Source organism: Dipodomys merriami, unplaced genomic scaffold, assembly GCF_024711535.1.
Source record: "Dipodomys merriami isolate MVZ:Mamm:240054 unplaced genomic scaffold, mDipMer1.0.p SCAF_3, whole genome shotgun sequence".
NCBI classification, from domain to species: domain Eukaryota; kingdom Metazoa; phylum Chordata; class Mammalia; order Rodentia; family Heteromyidae; genus Dipodomys; species Dipodomys merriami.
Window position 1 is genome coordinate 72348514 of NW_027204492.1, and position 27398 is coordinate 72375911.

The window sequence follows — 27398 nt, forward strand, 5'->3', positions numbered from 1 at the left end:
GGCCTAGCGCCAGTTATTCATGCCTCTAATTATGCCTACTCAGAAAGCTGAGATGTGAGAATAGAGTATCAAAGCTAATGCACAGGGTTCATCTCAAAATAACTAGCAAAAAGCCAGAAGTAGAGGCATGCTCAAGCACCGACCCAAAGTAAAAATGCCAAGCAAAGCCCTATGTTAAAGGCCCAATACTAGCATGTGCATCACACACACACCATATATATATATATATATATATATATATATATATATATATATATACATATATATATACATATATATGTATATATATATGGTGTGTGTATATATATAGGGTGTGTGTGTGTATATATATGTTATCAACGTGGATTTCCAAGTTTTTTGTTTTTGGTCAGTCATGGGGCCTGAACTCTGGTCTGGGCACTGTTCCTCAGCTCTTCAGCTCAGGGATAGTATCCCTACCACTTGAGCCACAGTGCCACTTCTGGCTGTTTCTGCTTATGTGGTGCTGAGGAATCAAACCCAGGGCCTCATGCATGCAAGGCAAGCACTCTACCACTGAGCCATCTTCCCAGCCCAGATTTCCAAATTTTGACATTGCATTGTAATTATATAAGATGTAATCATTGAGGGAAACTGGGTAAAGGATACACAAGCCCTTTCTGTACTATTGCATATAAATCTACAAATATTTTAAGATATTTTTGTCATTGAGTTTTGGGGGTATTTTTTGTGGTGTGAATTCAGGGCGGCATGCTTGCTAAGTAGCAACTATATTGCTGAGCTGCACTTCTGGCCCTAAATATTCTTTTTTGGAAGTGATGAAGTTTAAAATATTTTTGAAGGTTGTGGTCATTGCTCAAATGGTAGAGCACCTGCCTAGAAAAACAAACTATGTTTTGTAGCTTAAGGCTGTTCCAGATTAAAAGTGGCTAAAGCCACAAATCTTGACTGATACAATTGTAATATTTTTTTCAAAAAAACATAAAAGTCAAATTTGACAAATTATAAAGTAAATATTAGATGACTAAATATTAGATGACATTTGGTGATAATAGGATTATTGGTACCTTTTGTAAGTGTTTAACAGTATAAATGTCTGGGATAATATCCTTAGTACTAATATATACATTGAACTGTAATGAAAATTCTATTCAAATGGAGAAGAAAAATATATAGGTAGATAGATGAGCAAACAGAGCAAATATAAGAAACTATTGCCACTTGTTGATTTTATATGGAGGTGTTGTTCATTGTACTATTCTTAAAATTTTTATTATTATAAAGACGATATACAGAGTGGTTAAAGTTACATAAGTCAGGTAAAGAGTACATTTCTTTATAGACAATCATTGTATTATTCTTTGAATTTTGTACATTGTTAAATTTGTGTTTTTAAAAAGTTGAAAGGATATGTAGTAAATGTTCCTGAGAAATGTAGTAAAATGTTCCTGAGAATCTGGGTTTAGGGTAATTGGGCATTCACTATAAATTTCTTCCAATTTTTTCTGTATGTTTAGAAATTTTCATATAAAAGGTGGAGCTAGAAAATATTTGAAAACTATCACAACCTGGTTTTCCTTTACCATTGCCAATTCATCTTATCTTTTGTCCACAGGGACTAAATAATCCACTATTTATTGTACTTTTTTGTGTGCTGTTATTGGGAGTTGAACTCGGGGTTTTGCACTCTTACATGGCTCTTTTGCTCATGAATGGCTCTTTATCACGTGAACCACAACTCCACTTCCATTGTACTTATTTTTTTGTCTGTGCACCCTCAAAGCATTCAAAGTACGTAAGGCAGAGATTTGGTTTCTTTATTTTGTTCAGTGTACTGGGACATCCCCAAATCCTCGAGCACTATATGGCATGAATATATATTGAATTTCTGTATTCCTAGCACTCGTGTCAAAGTCTTGAACAAAATAGGAGCCCAGTGAATGTTTGTTGGATTGAACTTAGATCTAAATTCTGGAGGAGAACTTTTTGAAAAGTATACCAATTGTATTAGATTGCTTCAGAGCATAGACTCTGGAGTCCCCATTGTAAGGATTTGTATCCTATTTCTGTCCCTTTCAACTGTTACCTTGCAATGTGAACACCTCTCAAACCCCATTTCTCATTGGCAAAATTAAGACAATAATAATATTGCTTTGGTGAGGTTTTTGTTTGCATGTAAAGCACTTAAGACTTTGAAAGACTCAGTTACTTGTTTGTAATCACAAAACAAGAACAACAAAAAGCCAGCCATGGTGTTGTACTCCTGTAATCCCAGAACTCAGGAGGCTGAAACAGGAAGATAGTGACTTCCAGGCCAGCCTGGACTATAGAAAGACTAAATAAATAAGCAAACAAGAAAAAGACATCATTTTCCTGGATTATTACCTTCTTCCTCCTCTTTCCAACAGGCTAAGCCAGGAGAGGCTTCTCCAGACCCATAGAATGGCTTCTCTCACTTTAGTTCTGTTCTTACCTTTCCTCCTGTCCTAGAATCTTCCCTTAGCATCCTGCAGCTCCTTTCCCCAACATAACCACCATAGAGACAGAGGTGTGTTAGCCTTGGAAAAGTCATTTTCTACTACTACCTATTTTGGGTTTGAGTCCCACACTGGTGATGGATTTAAGAAGGTCAAGTATGAGGTCACAGTCATTTCAGGGCCTAGAGGAGAAGAGAACAATGGTTCTGGTGGGGATGTACTGAAAGAAGCAGACTTTATATGTTGTCCTTTTCCTCAGAGTAGAGAATGTTTCTCCCTCCCTGTTCCTCTCCCTCCTCCCTCTCTCTCTGTGTCTCTCTCTGTCTCTATCTCTTTCTGTCTCTATCTCTGTCACTGTCTGTGTCTCTTTGTCTCTGTCTCTGTCTGTCTGTCTGTCTCTGTCTATCTGTCTGTCTCTGTCTGCCTCTCTCTCTCTCTCTCTCTCTCTCTCTCTCTCTCTCTCTCTCTCTCTCTCTCTCTCTCTCTCTCTCTCTCTCTCTCTCTCTCTCTCTCTCTCTCTCTCTCTCCTCTCTCTGCTTCAACGTCCATTTGGCCCGCTCTGCTGCCTCAAGTCTTTACTTCTGGTAGCTCCAGCTCAGAGCAAGCCCGGGGACCCATTGAGCATCTCCCTGCAACTCCCTCTTGGAAGTGGGGGGGGGTGGAGTGGATGGAAGAGGGGCTGAAATTGGGGATATAAGGGCACGAGGCCGTGCATTTGAACTCTCTGGTGACCCATATCATTCACTCCAACTTCATGATCGGCGTTACCCCAGAGATCTGGGGAGCTGGGGCTGAGCCTGGGGTCGCCTCTGTCTCTGTTCCTTTAAGGAGCGGCTGTTTAACATTCCTGCCGCTGCCGCTGCCGCTGCCTGATTCTTTACGCTGATTGGCTGGAATCAACTGAGAAGGGAGCCGGGGAGAGATGCTCTTGACTCCACTCAGATTCATCCTGGGGACCAGAGCAGAAGCGGTCCTCGCTGCATCCAGCCACTGCCTGGGCTCCCACTTCTTCTTTGCCACTGGGCCTCGGCCCAGGAGCCACGACGGGCGACACGGAGCCTCCAGTGCTGGAGGGGGAGCCATGGGTGCGGGGCAGCGTGGGGGCAGAAGCCCCAGGACGCCCGCCCGGACCCAGGCCCCGCTCCGCCCGGGCGCCCCCTCGGGTGCCCCCCCCTTCCTGGTCAGAGCAGTGTGAGTGTGCCCGAGAGCCTGGCGGCGGTGGCGGTGTCGGCGTCGGCGTGGAAACTGGCGTGGGCTGGGGGGTCCGAGCCGCGGGGGGCAGTGCCATGCACAAGCACCAGCACTGCTGTAAGTGCCCTGAGTGCTATGAGGTGACCCGCCTGGCTGCCCTGCGGCGTCTTGAGCCTCCTGGCTATGGAGACTGGCAGGTGCCCGACCCCTACGGGCCAGCTGGGGGCAATGGAGCCAGCTCCAGTTATGGGGGCTATAGCTCTCAGACCCTGCCTTCACAAGCAGGAGCCACCCCCACCCCTCGCACCAAGGCCAAGCTCATCCCCACCGGTCGAGATGTGGGGCCAGTGCCTCCAAAGCCAGTCCCAGGCAAGAGCACCCCCAAACTCAACGGCAGTGGCCCCAGCTGGTGGCCTGAGTGCACCTGTACCAACCGGGACTGGTATGAGCAGGTATGGACTAGCGGACGGTGTGTGTGGGGGTGGGTGGGAGGGCAACCCAGGAGGGCTGGAGAGTGGGGGGCCTAGAGGCCTGGGGTGCAGAGGGGTTGCTCGGGTTCCAAGCTTGTGGACCCTAAGCTCTAGCACTGCAGCTGGGCAGAGACATGGCTAGAAATGTGTGGTTCCCTGTGTGTCTGTTTAGGTGTGTGTGTGTGTGTGTGTGTGTGTGTGTGTGTGTGTGTGTGTGTGTGTGTGTGTGTGTGTGTGTGTGTGTCTATTTAGAGGAGATTGGAAAGAGCTGTATGTATCTCAGGGGGTGAAGGTATGGCGAAGGGGCACATTTTCTTGCTTGGGGGAATTGGGTTTCTCTCAGTGGGGTGGGGGCAGGGGGAGGTTGGCAGTGTCTCTATGTCTGGCAGGGGGCGGGAGGTTCTGCGGGGGTTGTGTGTGGTGTGTGTCTCCACAGGAGGGGAGGAGGGGGCATGGTGCTCTGCATAGGGGGGGCATGTGTGTGTGTGTGTGTGTGTGTGTGTGTGTGTGCTAGAGTGTGTGAAGGGAGGCAGGAGAGCTCCTGTGAATCTATGTAGAGGAGTCCATGTGCCTGCTTGCTGAGCTTCATCCCTTGATGCCATGAGCCCTTCTTAGTCCCAGTCCCTTTGTGTGTGAATGTGCACATGGACATGTGTGGCTGTCTCTCTGAATCATGGAGGTGTCCCGTGTAGATGAGGCTGAAAGGATAGCTGGATTTGCTTGGATGTATATGGCTGCATATATATATATATATATATATATATATATATATGCATATGTATATATATGTATGTGTGTGTGCAAGTGTCTGCAAGAGTGTGCATGCGTGTGCCTCTGTGTGGTGGTGGTGGTGGTGGTGGTGTGTGTGTGTGTTGTCTCTTGTGAGAGGCAGTTGACAGGCAAGGGAGGGGAGGGAGAGGAGGCTAGAGACACGTCCCAAGGAAGGCTGAGAGGCTGCTGAGAAGGATGGACTCTTTTGTCCAAGCAGCTCTGAAGTGTGTATGTTAAGGGGGGGGGCAGGAATGAATGCTTCCTTGCTCCAGAGCAGGCATGGTGCCTGGAACTAGCCAAGGGGCAGCTGCCCTGGTGCAGGAGCTAGCCCCAGTGGGGCAGGTCCCTTTTAGCTACCCCCAGATATGAGCAAGCTTAGCCTCCCTGGACCTGACTTGGCACAGCTTGGGAACCCCTGGGTGCTGGGCACAACTCTGGCTTCCACTCCCAGCCTAAACTGCCAGCTTAGAAAATGGAAGGAGCATCTGTGGGAGAAGCAGCAAAATGGAGGCTGGGCCGGCAGAGCCAGGTTCCTGGCTCACATTGCGGAGGGCCTGTCTGGTTATTTTGCTCTGCAGCCCCCTGTGTGGGTTGAGAGGAGGAAGAGGCTTTGCTGTCGAGGGCAGGTGCTGACTGCCCCAAGCTGGTGACCATACTGGTCGTCTCTGTCCTCCTCAGGGGATAGGATGTGCTCTTGCTCAGAAGCGAAGGTGGGGACTTCGTGGGGAGGAGCATCCTCTGTTCTGGCCTTCTGTCTGTCCACGCTTACCGCTTCCTTGTCCCTTGCCTTGGCTCCTTGCCCTCTCCAGTGAATCCTTCCCTATCATTTGCCCTCTTTCTCTCTTTCGATCCTCCCTTTGCAAGCAACCCCTAATCCTTGTCCTACCCAGCTGGAAGATGAGTGCCAATCATAGGTTCGAGCCAATTGGCTAGGTTTTTTTTTCTTTTTTGCTAGGAATAATCCCTGGATGGCTTCTGGCCCTCTGAGCAAGATGTCTGAGTGGGGATGGGATAGGGATTGGAGAGTGGACCACTAGAGCTGGGAGCCACTGGGTACCACTTGAAATGTGCTTGAAGCATGGCTTGTCACATGTGGGCACACATGGCACACCAGATGCATAAGAGAGCTGCATGGATAGCCTTTATCCGGTGTCTGCTGCATGGCATTTCGGGCAGCTGTGTTGGTGTGGGGGTTTCTGAACAGTCATACATTTTTCCTGCTGGGATGAGGGACCAGGACAAGACTGCAGCTAGCTAGAGTCTTTCCACTGACTCCCAGGCTATACAGCATGAAGTCCTGGAGGTCAGACCCAGAAATGGGTCTGACTAGCATGACTCCACCCCTCTCCATGTCTTCTCTATGCTTCTCAAAGCTAAAGGTGTATGGGGTGGGGTAGGAAGGGGGAAGGAGAGTAGGACATGTGAAACAGCTCCCATCCTAGATTTCCAGCTCTCCTCTTCTGGGCCAAGGGGTCAGGAAAAGGACAGCACTGCCAGAAAAAGATTAGGGACCATGCCAGGATACCTGGGGTGAGAGGCAAGAGCTCCTCCATTCTTAGGGATTTGTGAAATCATGGAGTAGATCTGAACAGAATCAGATTTCCTCTTGGAAAAAAAAGGCCACAAGTGTGTCCTGCCTTGAAAGCCACCTCTATGGTTTGATCAAACCAATCTTGGGTTTCTGACCCCTTCCCTGCCTCTCCTTCCATGGCTACTGTGGGTTGAATACCATGGGCTTTGCTGCTAATTCAGCATCCATGGGCCATATATCTCTCCCTCATAGGGAATTGTGTCTACCCTGTTCCTAACCTTCCCCTGGATTGGCTTTAGATTCCGAATCAGATCCTATCCCTGGCCCTTTCTCCTGGACACACAAAAGGTTCAGGGTCTAACATCCCTTGGTAGAAAATGAATTAGGTCTTTGACTCCTTCTATCCATTTGAAGAGGTGGGTCCTTGAAGCCACTTGAAGGCGGGATAGAATGAGGATTCCTAAGGTACTCTGAAGTACTCCTAAGGTATTCCTTTTCCTTTAAGATCTGCTGAGGGAAGAAGGAATGGTCAAAGCATCAGTGTCCTTGAAGCTTGATTTAATCCAGAAAGAATCTGAGAAGCCATGTTCTGGCCACACACAGCCCTCTGCCAGTAATTTCCAGTGTACTCAGGCACATTCCAAACTCACTGGGTCTCAGTGTCACTAGGTGTCCTATAAAATGGTTGGACAAGATGGTGTCTGCTGTCCTTCCAGCTGTGACATGGTAGGAGTCTAGGATTCCCATGGTGGGCAAAACAAAGCTGTGGTTTGGAAGGGGAGGTTTCCTTGACCAGGTGCCCCCTATGAATGCTGGGTGTGGTGTGGTTTGCCCTCCATGCTCCATCTCTGCCATCCCCTTAGGCCAGCCCTGCACCCCTCCTAGTGAGCCCCGAGGCCCTGGAGCCCAGCCTCTCGGTGAGTGCACCACTGGCTGGCTCAGTTCCAGACAATTGATCTGGACTAAATGAGCAGCTGGGTTTGGCCTGATATGGTTGGAAACAAGGGGAGGGGAGTGGACCTCTTGGAGTCAGCCTGTCCCCATCTTTGGCCTAGAGGTGCCCTGGGTGTGCTTGGAATCTTGGTGGGAGTGGGGAAGGGGGCAGGCTGGCCAGAGGGCAAATGGTTGGAAGGAGGGACAGGAAGCACTGAGGAGAGTGCCTATGTCTTTCCCTAGGTGAATGGCAGCGATGGCATGTTCAAGTATGAGGAGATAGTACTCGAACGGGTGAGTGGGGAGGACAAAAGAGGGAAGGGAGGGCTGGATTCAGGAGTGTGGAGGCTCCTGAACAGCACATTCAAGCATCATGTGAGAGCCTCCATTGAGAGGATAGGGCAACAGAGGCCTTTGGAAGCTGCATCACTGCATCAGTCAATCAACTTGCTAACAAATATTAATTGACCTTGCTTGCCAAGGCCCGGAGAATTGGGGAGAGGATGGATTTTCAAGGCCTCCTGATAAGAATGGTCAACAGGGGCTGGTAAACTGCCAGGTTTCTGATGAATGAGCTCCAGCACCCGGCTAATCTCTGAGACATAGAGGGAGATGGTGGACCAGAACTCTCCTTTTGTCCTCAGAGTGAAACAACTGTGCCCTTTCACCTACCTTCTGCAGGGCAACTCTGGCCTGGGCTTCAGTATTGCAGGTGGCATTGACAACCCCCATGTCCCTGATGACCCTGGCATCTTTATTACCAAGATCATCCCTGGTGGAGCAGCTGCCATGGATGGGAGGCTGGGGTAAGATGATCTGGAAGTAGGGTTGTGGGTGAAAGGGCAGGATGGAGATGAATGGAGAAACGCCAGACTTGCAGGATGACCCTTCCTCTCCATTAGTCTGAGAGGAAGAGGGTGAGGAGAAAGAGGGAGGGGAAGACAGGGGAGAAAGACAGTAGGAGAAAGGATGGAAGGGGGTGGTAGCAGAGCGTCATGCCTCTTGGGCTTCCCCCACAGGGTGAATGACTGTGTGCTGCGGGTGAATGAGGTGGACGTGTCGGAGGTGGTACACAGCCGGGCTGTGGAGGCGCTGAAGGAGGCAGGCCCGGTGGTGCGGTTGGTGGTTCGGAGGCGACAGCCCCCACCTGAGACCATCATGGAGGTCAATCTGCTCAAAGGGCCCAAAGGTGCGGCCCTCCAGGTTCCCCTAGCCACAGACTACCCCTCTCTCCCCCCCAACCCCTGACAACCGCAGGTTCTGGCTGGCCCCCATGAAGAATGGAAGGGATCTGCCTTACTCTTAGCATGACCACCCCCCTCACCCTCCAGTTACAGCTCACAGCTGTCTTTCTTGGCTTCAGGTCTATACCCTTATTAGCCAACCTAGTGTTGGGATTCCAGGGGAGGGGGGAGGTTGGTAGTAGGGAGGGAAGGAAGTATGACACCTGGAGGAGGGGAGTTGGCTTTGGAATGAATTGAACACTAACCTCCCCTTGTGTCCCTCTCCCACTTTCTGCTGCTTGTCATTTAGGCCTGGGTTTCAGCATTGCTGGGGGCATTGGCAACCAGCACATCCCAGGAGACAACAGCATCTACATCACCAAGATCATTGAGGGGGGAGCTGCTCAGAAAGATGGACGCCTACAGATTGGGGACCGGCTGCTGGCGGTGAGACAGCCTTCACAGGGATGCCCAAATGGTAGTTGTGTGGGGGATAGGGTGGGGGAGTTCTGGTACCCTCATTCCACCTAAACCTCACTGAGGGAGTAGGTAATTAGGGAGTTTCAAGAATATCATGACCTGTATTTGCCCAGATACCATGGCCCAAGTTCTTTCCATGGTAGGGATACCCTCACCTGCCCTTACCCCAACCTCCTGCCTGTCTTGTGTCTTTATGATACTATATTTGGACCTTTATTAGAACACTGTGGAATTTCACAGAAAGGGCATCATTCTTCAGGCTTCCCGGGAGTCTTCCTTTCTCCCAAATCCTACACAAAGCCTCCTCTTTTAGGTGAACAACACCAATCTTCAGGATGTGAGACATGAGGAAGCTGTGGCCTCTCTGAAGAACACATCCGATATGGTCTATCTGAAGGTGGCCAAACCAGGCAGCCTCCACCTCAACGACATGTATGCTCCTCCTGACTACGCCAGCAGTACGTACCTATCAGCCCTTGCCCCTCACCCAAAGCTCTATTTCCTGGGTTTAGAAGGGGAAACTATCCATGTCCCTCATTAAGAGAGCAAGTGCAAAGAATAGTGTTCATAACTGAGTCTCAACTGTCAGGTCTCAGCTGTCCCTTGGAGCTCGATATCCTTGGACAAGTCCTTTTAACCTGTTTGGTTTCCTCTTTGGCCCAGAGGACCTAATGATATATGTGCTGCCTTCCTCATAGGATCAAATGAGATCATGGATGAGAAAGCCCTTGGAAAACTGTATTAGGCTACAGAGATGTGAGGGATTATTATTAGTCACACCTCTAGTCATGCCTTTCTTTGTAGACTGCCTTGACTTCAGCTCTTTCTAAGAGTCACAGGAGTGAGCCCAGGATTTAGAAAAGGGACTGCGGAGGAGGAGCCTTGGGTGGGTGGGTGGGGGGTGGATGGAGTGGGGAGGAGCGGTCTGAGGAATCAGCATCTCTTGGTCGTTTTTTGCACCTGAAGTGGGATGTGAGTTGAAAAGTCATTGAAAAGAAGGGAGTGGGATAAATACTTGAATGGAAGGGGGTAATTGCTTGGAACATATCTGAACTTTTGTCTCCCTTTCTTGATCCCAGCTTTTACTGCCTTGGCTGACAACCACATAAGCCATAATTCCAGCCTGGGTTATCTTGGGGCAGTGGAGAGCAAGGTCAGCTACCCTGCTCCCCCTCAGGTTCCCCCGACCCGCTACTCTCCTATCCCCAGGCACATGCTGGTGGAGGAGGACTTCACCAGGTAAGTTCCTCAGCTCTTTCGACCCACCCAGGAGGGCGGGGGCGGGGAGAAGGAGAAGAATCTGTTTCAGGCTGGCGACAGACTTCCTTTAAGTATGACAAAGAAGAGAAACTAGGCCTTCATCACTCCCTGCTGAGAGGTCTGGGGGCTGGATGTCTGCCCTTTGGGGCTCCAGAAGGCAGAGATGGCTGCAAGGACAATTTCCACCATCAGGGGGAGTGCCAAGCGAGTGGCCTAGATCCAAAAGTGGAGTTGGGTTTAGGGTGGGGGGTATGAAGAGGTGGAAGGGCCCCAGGCTTTCCTGCCCTGAGACACTTTGCAGCCCCCTGTGCTACAAACCATTCTGAATAACTGAAAGGCCAAGTAGCCGATGGGATTGGGATTGGTGGGACTCTTGAGAGACTGGCCCTCAGGGGTGCCGCGCAGGGACCTGCCCCTCCCTACCGTGGCGGCGGCGGCGGCGGCAGCTGCAGGCCTGGCGGTGGAACTGGTCGGGCCGGCCAGGATTCCCGGGGACAGGTTTGCGGGGTGGGGCCTGAGAGGCTGTTGGGCCGGCTGCGGTGGAGCCAGAAGGGTAGGCTGTTGGGGGACAACCAGAGGAGCCATGGAGAGGACCCAAAAGTTCTCAGGTTCTGGCTTAGCCCTGGGCTTGGGCTCAGCCTCGGCTTCTGCTTGGAGAAGGGCTTCGCAGAGGTGGGCCTGGCCGCTCATCTCCCTTCGGCATGGAGGGGATGCCAGGTAGGGAGATTATCCTGAAACTGGGAGGGAGAGAGGAGTCGGGCTTGGCACTTGGGGCTCTTCTAAGGAAAGATATCTAGAACCAGTGAAGGTGGTGGGCCTGTAGATTGTGCTGGGAATGAGTTTGTGTATATGGGCAGGTATTTACTCTTATCTTGATGACACTTTGACCATTTAAAGACGGGCTCCTTGAGTGCAGTTGTTAGCTTTAGCCAGATTTTTTATGGCCTTGTCTCTTCTCTTCAGTTAGCCTCTAAGCACCTTTTGGGGATCTGGGATTTCTTTATCTCAGTCCCCCACACGTGTAGCACATGTATACCACATGTTTAGTCCCCCACTCTGCTACACAGTGATAACTGCTGACCAAATCCTGTATGTTGTTGGGAGAAGGTAGGAGGAACAGAGTTGGTGGGTGAAATTTTGAGACTGTAGAGGCACAAGTATAAATTTATATACACATCTTATGGATGGTGAGTACCATCAATCCAGAGCAATTTCACTGCCCATAACTAGCTCACAGGCCCCATCTCACTGGTTGATAGACAGCAGACTCTGGGGAAGAGGAGATCCATTGAGGGGACTCTGAGATTTGGATTCTAGGGTTCAGTGTAAGGGTTTGTTGAATCAAGAGCATCATGAATTGTCCATTGGGAAGTTGATTCCAAGAATTTCGGAAGGAGGAGAAAAGAGGAACCGAAACTTGGCACCTGATACAAAACAGCAACCAAGCAGGTTTCAAGAAAGGAAGGGAGGAACAGGGTATCATACACAGGAACCAAACTCTGATTTTTACAGTGAGTGTGAGTGTTGTTCCAGGCTGACCCTCACAGTAACAATACTTCCTTGTCGCTTTCATATTGTCAATCCTTTCCCACCAGAGAGCCCCGCAAGATCATCCTGCACAAAGGCTCCACAGGCCTGGGCTTCAACATTGTAGGAGGAGAAGATGGAGAAGGCATTTTTGTCTCCTTCATCCTGGCAGGAGGCCCAGCCGACCTGAGTGGGGAGCTGCGCAGGGGAGACCGGATCTTATCGGTGAGACAAAGTTGAGGTGGGAGGATGGGAGGTGTGCCAGTCTAAAATGGAGGAGGGGAATCCTTGCTTCCTGCAAGGAAGGCTTCTTCAGATAAGAGGAGGGCCAAGGACTGGAGAACTTTTAAATTGTCTTCATAGAAATCCTTGAGGAAGAAATAGCCTGTAGATCCTAACCCCGCTTGGCATTTGACTTCCACGATGATAATTATTACACTAGGATATTTTGCCAAATCCTTCAGATCTGATTTTGGCAGAGCAAGTTTGGGCTTTGGGGTAACATATTTAAATAGGCTGAGAGATGGGCTATCCGTGTCTTCTCACTGCTATGACAGAGGACTCTTTCTAGCCTTTGGGGTGGCTCATAGTTACTCTCTTTGGGCAGGTGAATGGAGTGAACCTGAGGAATGCAACACATGAGCAGGCGGCTGCTGCTCTAAAACGAGCTGGCCAGTCAGTCACCATTGTGGCCCAGTACAGACCAGAAGGTAGGATAAAGGAAGGTGGGAAGAAATGATGTGGGGGAAATTACAACTTATAATAAATATTGTCTCTTTCTACCACATGTAGCAAAGCCACTTGGCCAGGTCTCTGCTACCCCAGTGCAGTAACCTCTCTTTTTCCATCTGTGGACAGGGGTTAATTGATTTGGTTGGTTTGGGAGCATTAATCAAAGTTGTGCTCAGAGCCTGCTAGGGGCTGCAGTGCTGCACGAAACCAGTAGTGGGCAGCAGTTTACGGGAAGAAGCACTGAGATTAGGGTGGTTGGAAAAGGGGAGGGGAGGCGAAGGGCTCAGAAGCAAATATCGGGGAATTGTGTGGTATGGAATGGGAGAACAACTCTTAGTTGGACTTCAAGGGTGGATAAAATCCACCCTAAAAGATCTTGCACCAAATTTCTATGACCCCCATTTCTTTCCCCTCATCTAAACGACTAAGAGACCCTTATTCGTGATGAAAAAGCGACACTGTTTTTTGGTGTAAGGGATCTAAAGTGGACTTTCCCCCCCGCCCCCCAGGAGGGGGACTTTCTTTGTACTCTGAGAAAGCAGCACCAGGCTGGGAAGATCAGGCGGGGCCAGTCATGCAAATGAACACATCTGATTGGCTGGGGCAGCCAAGACCCAGGTGTCGAGGTGAGCTGCGGGAAGGCGCGCCCTAGCCTGCCGGCCGGCGGGATAACTATTGGCCGGTCAAACGCAGCCCTCCAACCGTACGCCCCGCCCTCTGACCCAGGCGGAGGGCGGCGGGGTGCCCCTCCCCTCCCCCCTCGGGCCTCGGGCGTCTCCTCCTCCTCCTCTCACCCTCCCCCTCTTCTCCCTCCTCCACTCCTCCCGCGCTCCCCGCTTTGTGTCCGTGGTCTCCCGCGCTGGCCGGAGGAGCTGGCCGGAGCTGGCACTTCCTCAGCACTAGACCTGGACTCCGACCCGGCGCCAGGTGAGGTGGGGCGGACGGGGGTCAGGCCCCTTTACAGTCCCCCCTAGCCTCTCTACAGTTCTGTTCTCAGCCTTTTTCCCAACACTTTGTTTCCAACTCTGCGCTCTCCACCAGTACCTTCGCAGTGTACTACCGGCCCCCTTTCCGAGTTCCTCCTGAGGGTTCCCTCCGGTCCTGAGCTGAGCAATGGGGGAGGGGAGGGTGGTTTCCACTGGGGCCTCTCTGGCTTTCAACTTCTTTGCCATCACCTCCCCTCACCCAGTCTGTGCCCCTTTCGTGCTCCAGAGCTTCAGTCGTGCCAACAGCCTCCTTCCTGCCGGCAGCCGCCTTCCTGCCAGCTGCTGCACCCCACCAGCGCCCTGGTTCCTTTCGTCAGAGGAATGTTCGAAGTCTTCCCATTCCCCCCCCCCCCCACGCATTTCTCCACCCAACCTAGGGGAACAATCGCAGTTGGCTTGAGAGTCTCGTGTCCTCCTCCTCTTTGTTCCGAAGGGTTTAATTCCGTGCCCAACTTCTTTTGCCTCCCCTCCCTTGGTAAGCCTGGCCTTTGTCCCCTAGGCTGCGGCGCCTGGGTTCCTTGAACGCTTAGGCCTGAGGGCCAGTTCCTGAACTGGAGGAAGGGACTGTTACTGGCAGGTGTTTAGTTCGATCAGGAGAAGGGACAGGCTGGGATCCCGGTGACCAAGCGCCCACATTTTTCCTTTGCGCCCCTCCCCCTGAGGTCGAACCCACGGAAAGAGGGCCTGCCACCTTTTTTTGCATGAGGCTTCTCCGATGGGGACTGGATTCAGGGAGGTAACTTTACCAGGAGAGCCTATGGCTCAGAGCTAGTGGGAAAGAGGGATGCAAATACATCCTTGGAGTCATTTCTGTCCACATTTAGCCTTCTGTCTCCTGGCAAAGAATGCACCCTAGGGTTATTGTCTTTATGATGTATAAGAGTGTGGTTTGATCTCAGAACAGGTCATTGGACTTCTTATTAGCAACTAACTAGTTTTTATCCATTTCTTGCCAACAACTTAGTAGTGCAGGTTCTGCAAAGGAAATACTTTTTTGCGTGTATGTGTGTGTAAGAGAAATTGATGTTTCTTTCAGTTTTATTCCGTGTTCTTGGACACAAATGGAAACAATACTGGGAGTCGGTCTGGTGGTGGTATGTTGGAAACTGGTGACTACATATTTCTGTGACTTTTGTTGGGGGAATGCAACTGATTTGTATAAAAAATTGCAAGTTGACTCGGATCCAGAGATTCTTGCAGTTTTCATTGCTCTCTGAGCATTTCTAGAGTTTATAATGTAGGTTGAGGTGCTGTCTTGTGTCAGGTCTTTCTAACACTTGCTCCACAAAGCCTTTCTTCTCTCGAGCTTTAGTTGAATCACTTCTAAGGCAATCTTAGAAAGACTGTTGTCTTAGTGTTGTTTTTTTCTTTTTCTTTACTAAATCCAGCAGGACCCCAACATACAAAAGCTTTGCTTTATTTTGTTTCATTTGAAAGAGGACGCTTAGAATCTGCTTAGAAACTACCAAGCATTCTCCACTCAGGATGTTCTTTGATTAAGTATTTTTTTTAAATAAAGACTCCATATTGATCATTTTGTAAATAAATATACTTCTTTGGGAGATTGCATCAGAGCGGATATTTACAAAATGATTAATCCTAATATATGTCTGTTGGCAAAAATGAGAGACTTTGTATGTTATCTGGCAAGTAAGTGTTCATTATTTAGAATTTTCCCCATAGACAGTAAGAGCTGGAAAAGAGCACTAGAACAACCACAGGAGAGCCAGAATGTGATTTCACTAAGGTCATGAAGGCAAGATGCCCAGGTTCAGCAGTCCATTTAATCCTGAGGTACATCAGTTGGCATACATTATAGCTGTAATAGAGAGACCTAAGACCTAGGCCAGAGTGGAAGAAAAACAGAAAAAGCATTGGAAAAATAAAAGAAGAAAGATTAGGAAAGGAATGTGGGAAAGAAAGATATATAAAGAAGGGAAGGGACTATGTAGAGGCACTGCTGCTGAACTAGTGCAGCCTTTAGCATGAAAGCTTAAAAATAGCTTTGACTAATTATAACAATCAGACTAAGAACATTTTTATGTCTTTATAAATGTCTTTAATGAGATATAAGTCAGATAGCATCCAATTCCCCTGTTTAGGTCCACAGTTCAATGACTGAGAGCATGCCTCTATTGCCACAGAAAATTCAGAAAATTGTCATGACCTTTCTCCTTTTCATGTATAAAAGAGGGCAAACATTGGAAAGGTGGTAGGTTTAGGAGATAGTTTCTTCCTAACGTATTTCCCCTGGACACTTGGGGCTAGATGGCAACTTGGGAATGCTCAAACCTTTAGGTTCTTTTATATACATGGCTTGTTTAATGTGGATTAAAATATAATGAAGCATAGACTATGCCTTTCTGTGGGCTTTGTATCGTGCCTAGTATGGGTGCTTTACAAGTGTTTTTATGATGAAGCTTTGGAAAATATTAAAATATGAATTGAAGTGTCAAATGACAAAGGTACCACAGTGAGAGATGCTGTTTTAATAGTTTCACTCCTGATTGCTGTGGACACAGCAATCTTACCTATTTGCTAAAAATAGCATTATGTTCTTGGGCATATATAATCCTGTTTAAAATTCAGATAGAAAAATTTAAACAACTGGCTCTTGAAAAGTCTCTGTTCCACACTATTCTGAAATAAACAATATTTTTGTGTGATTTGTGGAATTGCTCCAGTAAGGGAAAGATGGGCATGCTATTAGGACATTTTGCAAATTTCCTACATTTCCCTCCTAGATATTGTGTGTCTATCTCTGCTTATACACTTGGCTAGGAGTATTCTGGAAATCCTTTTTGTTTTTAGAGAAGACCCTGATCTCCAAATCAGGGTCAATGACTGAATTGGTCATTGAAGTAGCTAAAATGGGACCTGATCCTTTGTGAGCAGCTTTTTCAACTGAAATGTCAGTGCAGACATGGAGGGGGTACACGGAGATAGAGTGAATTTTTCCATAGTTTATTTTAATGTGTGGGGATAAGCATACTTTCACCATGGAAACATCTTCAGTAAGATCTGGAAGAGTTAGGGAATGGTATTGACAATAATTTGAAAGAATAAAGGGATATTCTCCTCATAATGTTTAAGTATCATCCCTGAGTTTGACAGTGAAGGATATAAATATAAATACTACCCTATCAGCATGATTTTTACCAAGCATTGAGGTGAAACTATATCGAGACAAAAGAAAGTCCTGAAAGTGAAGCTTCTATTGCTATCATAAAAGAAGCATATACTGTGAATGATTTGAAAGCAGCTAGTATTTGTCTCTATGTCCCCACCATCTAGTCTGGAGCCTGGCACATAGTTGTTGAATTGTTGCATTATCTGTATCTTCTAGATATGTTTGTCAGTATTGTCAAGGTATTTCCCTTGGGACTGATGTTATTGTCCCCATTTTATAAATGAGGAAAATGAAGGTCTGAAAAGTTGAATCACTTGTTCAGGGTCAAACAGCAAGTAAGGGGCAGGATCCACATTTGAGGGCAGATTATTATTATTTTTTGTCGGTCGTGGGGCCTGAACTCTGGGCCTGGGCGCTGCCCCTCAGCTCTTCAGCTCAAGGCTAGCACTCTACCACTTGAGCCACAGCGCCACTTCCGGTTTTCTGGTGGATTATCCAAGATAAGAGTCTCACAGACTTTGCTGCCCCAGCTGGCTTTGAACCAACCTCCTTAGATCTCAGCCTCTTGAGTAGCTACGATAAAGGTGTGAGCCACCAGTGCCCAGCTTGAGGGCAGATTTTATGTGAACTTTGGATCCAGGTTTTTTGTTTTTTTGGGTTTTTTTTTGCCACTAGTCTACACTGCGGTTAGCAGCTGTAAGCCCCCTTTTCCTACCCAGATATATCTGAAAAGATATATCAGCAAAGATACCACCCCCAAATCTCAGCATTTTTTGTCCGGATGCCCACAAACTGCTGCTCCAAAAGAAGTGGGAGCAGGGCATGGTAACTGTTAGAAGCCCAAGAGAGAATTTCATTTTAGTTTTTATTTTTCGTGCTGGGCACTATCCCTTAGCTTTTCTGTCCAAGGCTAGCACTCCCACTTGAACCACAGCTTCACTTCTGATTTTTGGTGGCTAATTGGAGATTAGAGTCTTAGGGACATTCCTGCCTGGCCTAGGTTTGAACAGGTGTAAGCCATAGGTATCAGGCCTAAGGGAGCCTTTCTCCTGTAGAAGGAAGTGCCTTTACTACAGAGAGTGATACTGTGAGTGTGTAGGATTCCCCGGAGGAGCCAAAAGGTGGGAGCAAGTTTGCTTGACTTAATAGCAAATGTATGCATACCTAAGAATATTAATGTAGTAAGTAGGCATTTCTCATTTCTTCAACAGAAATGGAGTTGTATTTTTTTTTCTTTTGTTGCAGTGCTGGGGATGGAACACAGGGCCTCCTCCATGCAAGGGCTTTAGCACTGAGTTCCACCCTGAGGCTTGTCAATTCATTTTTTTTATGACCTTAACAGTTCATTCATAAGGTTATACACGCCTGTGGGTTTTAGAATGTTCACAGTGTACAATTGATTTTTAAATTTTTCCAAATTGATTTTTAAAATTTTACTATCGCTTTATCACCCTGAAACTTCCCCATCCCCTTCAATCCTAGATAGCCAGCCACAAATCTCTTTTCTGACATTATGGATTTATATTATGAATATTTCATATAAATAGAATCATATAGTATGTGTTCTTTTGGGGCTGACTTTCACTTAGCATGAGATTGTTACCATTCACCGTAAAAATCAATAATAATATATCAACAATTCATTTTTATGGCTGAATAATATTCCATTATATGCATATATCATATTTCATCAGTTGAAAGACATTGAGTTGTTTCCACTTTGGGACTATTATTAATAATGCTTTATGAATATCAGGGTACAAGTTTTTTTTTATTAGTGTGTGTGTGTGTGTGTGTATGTGTGTGTGTGTGTGTGTGTGTGTGTGTGTGTGTGTGTGTGTGTGTGTTGGTGCTGTGGCTTGAACTCAGGTCCTGGGTGCTGTCCCTGAGGTTTTTGTGCTCTACCATTTGAGTCACAGTTCCATGTCCAGCTTTTTAGTGATTAATTGGAGATAAGATTCTCACTGAACTATCCTGTGAACCTTGATCCTTAGATCTCAGCCTCCTGAGGAGCTAGGATTATAGGTATGAGTCACTAGTACGTATGTTAGTTTTTTGTTTTGTTTTGTTTTTTGTCAGTCGTGGGGCTTGAACTCTGGGCCTGGGTGCTGTCTTTCAGCTCTTCAGCTCAAGGCTAGTGCTCTACTTCCTTTTCTGAGTTGTTTATTGGAGATAAGAGTCTCATGGACTTTTCCTACCTGGGCTGGCTTTGAACCACAATCCTCAGATCTCAGCATCCTGAGTAGCTAGGATTACAGACGTGAGCCACCGGTGCTGGGCATGTTAGTTTTTGTAATGATATTTCTACACATGTATCCATTCTGTCATGATTAACCTCTTCACCCCCTTTATCATACTCTTCTATCTCACTCCCTTTTCTTAAAACAACTGCAATAGGTTTCATTGTTCTATTTTCATACATGCAAAATAAACTGCTTTGACTGTATTCATCCTCTTCCTGCACCCGCCCCCCATTCCTAGCCTGTTTTACTTTCCTGTCATTCATTTAGTATATAAGTTTTTGCATGGACATATGCTTACATTTTTCTTGAATACAACATTCCTTTAGGTAAACTTGCTGGGTCATATGGCTACACCATGTTTAACCTGGCCAGGCTGCTTTCCACAAGGTCTGTGCCATTGCATATTTCCACCAGCAGTGAGTGAACACTCCACTTTCCACATCCTCCTCAGCACTTGTTAGTGTCAGTCTTTTTTATTCCAGCCATCCTGGTAGGTGTAAATACTTCACTATGGTTTTGCATTTCTTCATGGCTACTAATGAGCGGGGATGGGGAAGTTTCAGGGTGATAAAGTGATAGTAAAATTTTAAAAATCAATTTGCTTATTGTTCATAGTTCAGTTTTGCTCTTTTGGTCCCCTAATTTGGTTCTCACTTATTTCCAAATTGACTCCAGAGCTGAGCAAGCCAACTGTATTATTCTTCAAATGATTAGAAGGACCAGAAGAAGAACCATCTCTCCTATATCTGTGTTGCTTGAGGGTTTTAGGGCTTGAGTGTAGTTTTAACTAGAAATGCTGACCTGGCAAAAATGATAGGACCCACCTTTTCCCCTGGAACCAGCTTATTGAGATTTAATTCATATACCATATAACAAATGCACCCATTTAAAATGTACATCTCAGCGGCTTTTAGAATTTCCGGTTAACTGTCACCACAATCAATTTTAAAACATTTTTTTGTCAGCCCCAAAGGAAGCATTGTCCCCATTAGCAGTCACTTCACATTTCACTCCACTCCTCCCTCCCTTAGCCCTAGGCTACTAATCTACTTTCTGTTTCCCTAAAGTTGCCTCTTCTGGCTAATTCATATAAATGAAATATTTGTGGCCCTTTGTGCCTGGCTTCTTTCCCTTAAGTGTAATGTTTTCCAGGTTCATCCATGTTGTAGCATATCCCCTTATTTTCATTTGGGGTTGTACCATTTTTGTATATGCATTCTTGTGCTGATGGACATAATAGGTCATTTCCACCTTTTCCCTACTGTGAATCCCTCTGCTGTGAAGGCTCGTAGACAACTTCCTGTGTAAATAAGTTCATTCAGTTCTCTTGAGTTCCCATCTAGGTGCAGAATTGCCCAGTCATAATGTAACAACAGACAAAATTTTTCCCAAGTGGCTCCACCCTGTCAGGCTCACCTTGTTTTATAAACTGAGCTTAATTCTTTACAGATTTGTCCTCTGCAGCTTCAAGTGTATGTTGTCTTGGGCTTTTCTCTATCAGAGTGTAACTCAAGGACATTGTAGTTAGATTTGGCACAATATTCTGAACTTAGCTAGACAGGTGTTTTCATGCCCTGGCAGGCAGTTCAAGTCAAAGTCCTAGGAGTTTTGGTATCTGTAAAATATCCATTTCTCTATTCTGATGGGGCAGAATAAAAAGAATAATATATAGTAATGAGAATGAATTCTTTTTTTATGTAATTATAGCTTTTTAGGGTTTCCTTCTAATTTAATGTATTGCTTGTTGAATGTTGCTTTGTTTAAAGGTTTACCCTTATATTTGACAATAGGATAATTATTTTGTTGTTTTAGAGGACTAGTAGAAGTAGAGTTATTTGGGTCTACCAGTGTCACTGAAATTTTAAAAAATATATTGTTTGTTCTTCTTTTGTATAAGCATATATCTTAGATATCTACATAGATATCTATATATAGATATTTGTCAGAGAAGCCAAGGCCTTGGGTTCAATTTCTGAATTTAAGTAGATGAATGACCCTACTTTAGTTAGTCTACTTCTTAGGGGCTCAGTTTTCTGACCTGTAAAATTAAGGGACTATGCAGAATGATCATTGATGTGGTTTTCTACCTGAACTCATGTATTAGGTAAGTAGAAATGAGTTATGAATTTAGTTTACTAATTTCTTTCTTTTTTGTTGTTGTTGGTTGTGGATCTTGAACTCTGGGACTGGGCGCTGTCCTTGTGCTCTTCAGCTCAAGGCAAGCACTCTACCACTTGCGCCACAGAGTCATTTCCAGCTTTTTTCTGTGTATGTGGTGCTGAGGAATCAAACTCAGGGCCTCATGCATGCAAGGCAAGCACTCTACCACTGAGCCACCTTCCAGCCCCTACTAATTTCTTTTTTACCTAGACTCTTATTAAATCATTCAGTCTTGAACTAATAGCAGTCTTGTTTTAATAAGGGTCTTGTCTTTCCCTCATCTTTCCTCTTGATATGGTCTTCTGTTTATTTTTCATTGAATTTAGATACCTTTTAAAGGCAAAGGCCCTAGGAGTTTTTTCAGTTTTTGTACTTGATGAAATTGAGTGATAAAAATTGATTAGACTAAAGGAAGAAAATTAGCATATTTATATAAATACATATTGTAGGCATCAGGATTTCCAAAATGAAAAACATTTTTGCAAGTCTAGGGTTATTAAATTCCAGACTGGATTATTGACAGTTTTTATGACCTTGCTTTCAAAAGGTCAAACAAGTCACCCACATAAAATTTTCTCAGTTGACAAGGTGGCTGGACTATGAAAGTATATCTGTGTTTCAATAAGGCATTGACAAGACTGCTTTGGTTCATTTTTGTGTAAAATGACTAGGTGATAATGGCCTTAATATATTTATGTGGATTCATCTAGAACTGGTTGAATGGATAGCACCAAAGTAACATAATGGGCCAAGAGCAGTGTGGAAAGAAGTTTCTAGTGCAAGTATACCATAACTTAGTCCTTGGGTCCACCTTGATGTGTCTTCTAATAGCCTCCCCATCTCAACTTGAATATTTATTTTCTCCTGGATGCAAAGTATTACAGACATACAAAATTGGAAAAAACAAAAATACAAGGTAGAAAATTTTCAAACCATCTGTAAAATGAACTAAAGAGATAAATATTATATGTATTTTTCCAAACTTTTATATATTTATATCTTATAAAATACATATCATATTATATATGATTATATATCATATATTATATATAATCATATATAATATATATTATATGTATGATTATATATCATATAATATGTCTCTATTTTACTAATGGGTTAGTAGCCAGATGTGGTGGTACATGCATGTCCAGCCAACATTCCAGAGGCTGCTATAGTAAGACCTTGTCTCAATAAAGATGAGGTGATTGTACTGAAGAAGTTTCATATTTTTTTCCATTAACTTCACCTATGTAATGAACATTTTTCCAGATTAGTATATGTTATTTGAAAAAATTGTTGCAATATTTAAATAGCATTTTATCCTGTTAGTGGTTGTTGGCATTTTGGTTCTTTCAAGTATTTTGATTTTATATATCTTTGATGATATACTTGTACATGGATTTTTATGAATCTACCATTTCTTCAGGATAGAGTCCTTTAAGTGGAATTCTTAGGTCAGAGGGTATGAGCAATGTTTAAGGCTTTTGATGTATTTTTGTCGAATTGGCTTTCACATCTGCTAGGAGTGGAAAAGAATGATTATTTTTATTTTTGTAAATATTTTAATTGTTATTATAAAGGTGATATACAGAGGGGTTATGGTTACATAAGTCAGATAAAGAGTACATTTATTTTGGACAATCTCACCCCTTCCCTTGCTCCCTCCCAGGTTTTCCTTCCTATCCCCACCCATAAGTTGTATAGTTCATTTTCCACATAGTGTCTAGTGAGTACCACTGTTGCATTTGTTCACTCTTAAGATGTTTATTTTAAGATTCTCCACAGGGGCTGGGAATGTGGCTTAGTGGTAGAGTGCTTGCCTAGCATGCATAAAGCCCTGGGTTCAATTCCTCAGAATCACATAAACAGAAAAGGCTGGAAGTGGCGCTGTGGCTCAAGTGGTAGAGTGCTAGCGTGAGCAAAAGGAGCTCAGGGACAGTGCATAGGTCCTGAGTTCAAGCCCCAGGACCACAAAAAAGAAAAAAAAGATTCTTAACAATATGGACTATTTTTAAAGAAGACCTCTGAAAATTTGATAGGAAAATATTATTTATTTAGTTAGTTTTTTTTGAATAAAGATTTTGCTAATGTAGCCCAGGCTGGTCTTAAACTTGCTATCCTCTTGAGTACTTTGTTTATAGGTGTGCACTATCATGCCTAGTAGGCTTGCCTCTTCTCATTTATTTCCCTAATAGAGTGAGTTTATTTATTTTTACTGATATATAGAAATTCCAATATACTTAGAATATTGATTCTTTGTAGATATATGTCAAAGACTTTTCCCAGGTTGTGGTTGCCTTTTGTTATTTATTTATTTTCAGTGATGAGTATTGAAGTCAGTGCCTTGAGTATGCTAGGTGTATAGCAATCAAACTATACAGCCAGTTTTTGCTTATATTTTATGTTTTTATATATTCAGATCTTCCAGTGTTTCTGTTCTTTTTTTAGACCAAGGTCCTCAAATGTAGTACAGACTGGCCCTGAACTTACTAACTCTTTCCTCTATCTCCCAAATACTAGGATTACAGATACATCCTATAATGCCCATCTTTCTTTCAGTGTTTTATGTGTAGTTTTCCTCTTTCCATAGATTTAGAAGGGCCTTTTCTATCCTAAAAGCAGATTAAAAACTTACTTGTGTTTTATTTTACTTAATGTTGTTGTTTTATATTTATGGAGTATATTTATGATGTAAACTAGTATACTTACTTAATTTCTGCTCCAAATGTTAATGAATTATCTCAGTATCATTTATTAAATAATCCATCACAGCCTTGCTGTGCTGAAGAGCCACTCTTATTAAAAATAAAATTATTTTACACACACATGATTTGGATTTTAAGTTTCTTTATTTTATTTATTTTTATTTTTATTTTTCAAGTAAGGGGTAGGTTTATTCAGTAGACTTGCTGGGACCAGGGAAAGGCCTGAGAAAGACCTGGGAAAAAGCTGGGAAAGAGACCTGGGAAAGAGAGAGAGCTGGGAAAAGACAGAGCTGGGAAAGAGACCTGGGAAAGAGCAGGGAAAGAGAGAGCTGGGAAAGATCTGGGAAAGAGAGCTGGGAAAGCTGAGAAAAAGAGAGCTGGAAAGAGAGAGAGCCGGGAAAGAGAGAGAGCCGGGAAAGAGAGCGGATTTTAAGTTTCTTATTTTGTTCTGTACTATCTTACTGTGAATCTATTACTAAAGATGACCACAGGTTTTTGACAGCTAAACTAGAGGTATTTTTCTTAAGGTTTCATTTAATTAGTTCCTTCCACAGAAACTTGACCTAAAGGTGACTCAGTTGCTACTTGCAATGAAGATTGTCAGAGTTTGTGATTCTGTGGGAGTAACTATTATGGGAAACATTTAAATCAAAACCCTCTTGTCTTGGTAAAACAGAAATTGGTTACAAAATTGCTCAAATTAGCAAGAGGTGTGTGTTTTTGTCACTATGTTCTATCATCATTGTTAAGTAGATTGTTTTGAAAAAGGATGCTCATCACTTAGCAAGAAACTGGTGTAATTCTGCCTTCATATTTATGTTTTCTACATGAGGTATTTTGTTTGGGGGTTGGCTTGGCATATACTTTAGCTTAGGAGTTAAAAGGTTTCTTAATCTTACATTCAAAAATGGTGTATAAAATTCCTTTGAAATAGAGGAAAGCTTTTACCTTGATCTACTGGGTGAAATGGAGGCAGAAGCACCATTATTAGCATATTTTCTCTAAGCTTGACATGAAATCAAGGTACTTTCTTTTGTGTCAGTCCTGGGGCTTGAACTCAGGGCCTGGGTTCTGTCATTGAGGGTTATTTTTAAAATTTATTTATTTATTTATTTTGTCAAAGGATAGCACTCTACCACTTTAGCCACAGTTCAAGTGATTTTTTGGTAGTTAATTGGAGGTAAGAGTCTCACAGACTTTCCTACCTGGGCTGGCTTCAAACCCCAATTCTCAGATTCTTAGCCTCCTGAGTAGCTGGGAATACAGGCATGAGTTACTGGTGCCTGATAGTCATTTCAGACAAGATGGCTGAATGTAACAAACTTATATACTACTTTATACATCAATTTGTCTAGCAGCTACCACTTCCTGCATCTTCACTATGGTTTTTGGGAGTCAGAACAATCAGTTGATAGGAATATGTTGGAGTTTTAATGGCATGCTGATCTAGTATGTCTTATTTTTTTTTTATTTTATCCCCATTATCCTTCAGGGTGTTATCTAGGACCTTGGCTGTGTGTATGAGCGTGTGTGACTGTGACTGAGGAAGTACATTGTGACTACAGGGTTCAGAATAGTGGCAACCAGGTTTCTCTGTTCAGGGTTAGTCATAGGTCTTACCCATTGTTCTAAAAGTAGATACAAAATTATTTTTAAGCAGTATTTGCCCATGTTGAAGCTTGTTTGCTACTTTTCTGCTTTCTCACATAGCTTGAATAATTTGTTGTTTTTTTAATGTACTTATTGATTTGGCATTGCTTTGGGCCAGTCTACAATTATTTCCAGATAGTAGATTTTCCTCTTCTATGGTATGTTAAACAACTTAGACGAGTCCTAGGTTCAATTCCTTATGAAACTGGTTTGTTACAAAATCATGTCATGATTAGAAGGGACTTTAGAAATTGTCTAATTTTAGACATGTTGAGTTCTTTAAGTAATAATTATGGTCTTCTGAATTATTTTTGTAGAGCTGTTGAGTTCTTTAAGTAATAATAATAGTCTTCTGAATTATTTTTGTGGAGGTAAGTTTGTAATTCCAAGAACTGTTTTGCTATTTATTTTGCAATTCATATACACCATAGAAACAGGTACCTTGATGGACTTAATTTACTCTCAGTTCCACTCATTTCTTTTGAAGATAGAAGCCACAGTGTTGGGATAACAGCCTGTAATTTAAATACATACAGAGGTTTTATCCTCTAAAGGTAACTATCAAAAACTAAAGCAATTCATACTCATCAAAATCTGTGCCTCCAAGGCCAGGCATAGTGCCTCACACTTGTAATCCCAGCTACTTAGGAGGTAGAGATTGGGAGGATTTAAGTTTGAGGCTGCTTGAGGCAAAAAGCACAAGACTGTATCTGAAATATAAAACAAAAGGGGGAAGGCGATTGCATGGGATGGGACCTCAAGGTCAGGAAGTTATAGTTCTGTATTTTCCTTTATTTTTATTTGCATCCTTTTTTCACAACCTATGCATCTGAAGTCTGCATCCAGTGGTCTCCCCAGTGTCTTTGTCATCTCTCAATTTGATAGACATGGCCTTTATTGTCTTGTAGCTTTTCCTCCTTAGACCTTCACTCAAATTATTGGTAATCTCTGATGCATGCAGAATAAGTGCTTTCTTCCTGCCATTTGTTTCTTGTCTGAACATTTTCCTGCCCTTGCCTAGCAAGATTGAAGTCCTGAGTTCAAATCTCAGTATAGCCAAAAAAAAGTCTGTGTCTCCCTTGTGAGACTGTAACTTGGCAAATGAAGGATATATGAATTTGAGATTTGAACATCTGTATTTCCCTAAGAATTAATGAGACTTTTGAGTAGCTGTTGATTTATTTATTTTATTTTTTATTGTTTTGGTCAGTTGTGGGGCTTGAATTCTGGGCCTGGGCGCTGACCCTCAGCCCTTCAGCTCAAGGCTAGCACTCTACCACTTGAGCCACAGCACCACTTCCAGTTTTCTGGTTGTTAATTGGAGATAGGTGTCTCAAGGACTTTAATTGCCTGACTGGCTTTGAACCAAGATCCTCAGATCTCAGCCTCCTGAGTAGCTAGGATTACAGGGATAAGCCACTGGTGCCTGGCTTGTTGATTTATTTTTGAGTGTATAGCTAAACAAAACACGAACCATTATTCTCCATGTCTTTCCTACTCAGTGATTGCATGGGACCATAAGGTCAGGAAGTTGTAGTTCTGTATTTTTCTTTATTTTTGTTTGCATCCTCTGATTGCTCTTGTCACAACCTATGCATCTGAAGTCTGCATCCAGTTGTCTTCCCAGTGTCTTTGTCATCCCTCAATTTGATAGACATGGCTTTTATTGTCTTGTAGCTTTTCCTCCATATACCTTCACTCAAATCATTGGTAATCTCTGATGCATGCAGAATAAGTGTTTCTTCCTGCCATTTGTTTCTTGTCTGAACATTTTCCTGTCCTTAATCAAGTAGGACCAAATAAATTTAGAATAGATTGAGAACCTGAGCACCTTTCAATTTATCCAAGTTCCTAACAAATGATATTTGTTAGTTTGAAAAAGCAACTTTTTTCCTTCACGTCAAGAAGGGAGGTGGATTTCAGAGCAAAGTAGTAGAGGAAAAATGG

The 27398-nt window shown here is 44.3% G+C and overlaps 1 protein-coding gene across 6 annotated transcripts in view; it reads left to right on the forward strand.

Moving 5' to 3' along the window:
• The first annotated feature begins 3403 nt into the window (after positions 1-3403).
• The window catches only part of Dlg3 (discs large MAGUK scaffold protein 3), a 61263-nt gene continuing 37268 nt past the window's right edge, over positions 3404-27398 (forward strand). For 3 of the 6 annotated variants that reach the window (XM_070040268.1, XM_070040270.1, XM_070040271.1), the window contains exons 1-10: positions 3404-4099; positions 7283-7336; positions 7596-7646; positions 8034-8158; positions 8372-8541; positions 8886-9022; positions 9369-9513; positions 10135-10294; positions 11911-12067; positions 12450-12552. In XM_070040268.1, coding sequence (XP_069896369.1) covers positions 3743-4099; positions 7283-7336; positions 7596-7646; positions 8034-8158; positions 8372-8541; positions 8886-9022; positions 9369-9513; positions 10135-10294; positions 11911-12067; positions 12450-12552 — 1459 coding nt within the window. In that variant the 5' untranslated portion in view covers positions 3404-3742. Of the gene's footprint in view, positions 4100-7282; positions 7337-7595; positions 7647-8033; positions 8159-8371; positions 8542-8885; positions 9023-9368; positions 9514-10134; positions 10295-10840; positions 11033-11910; positions 12068-12449; positions 12553-27398 lie in introns of those variants that run through there. The other 3 variants (XM_070040272.1, XM_070040273.1, XM_070040274.1) reach the window with 2 other exon arrangements.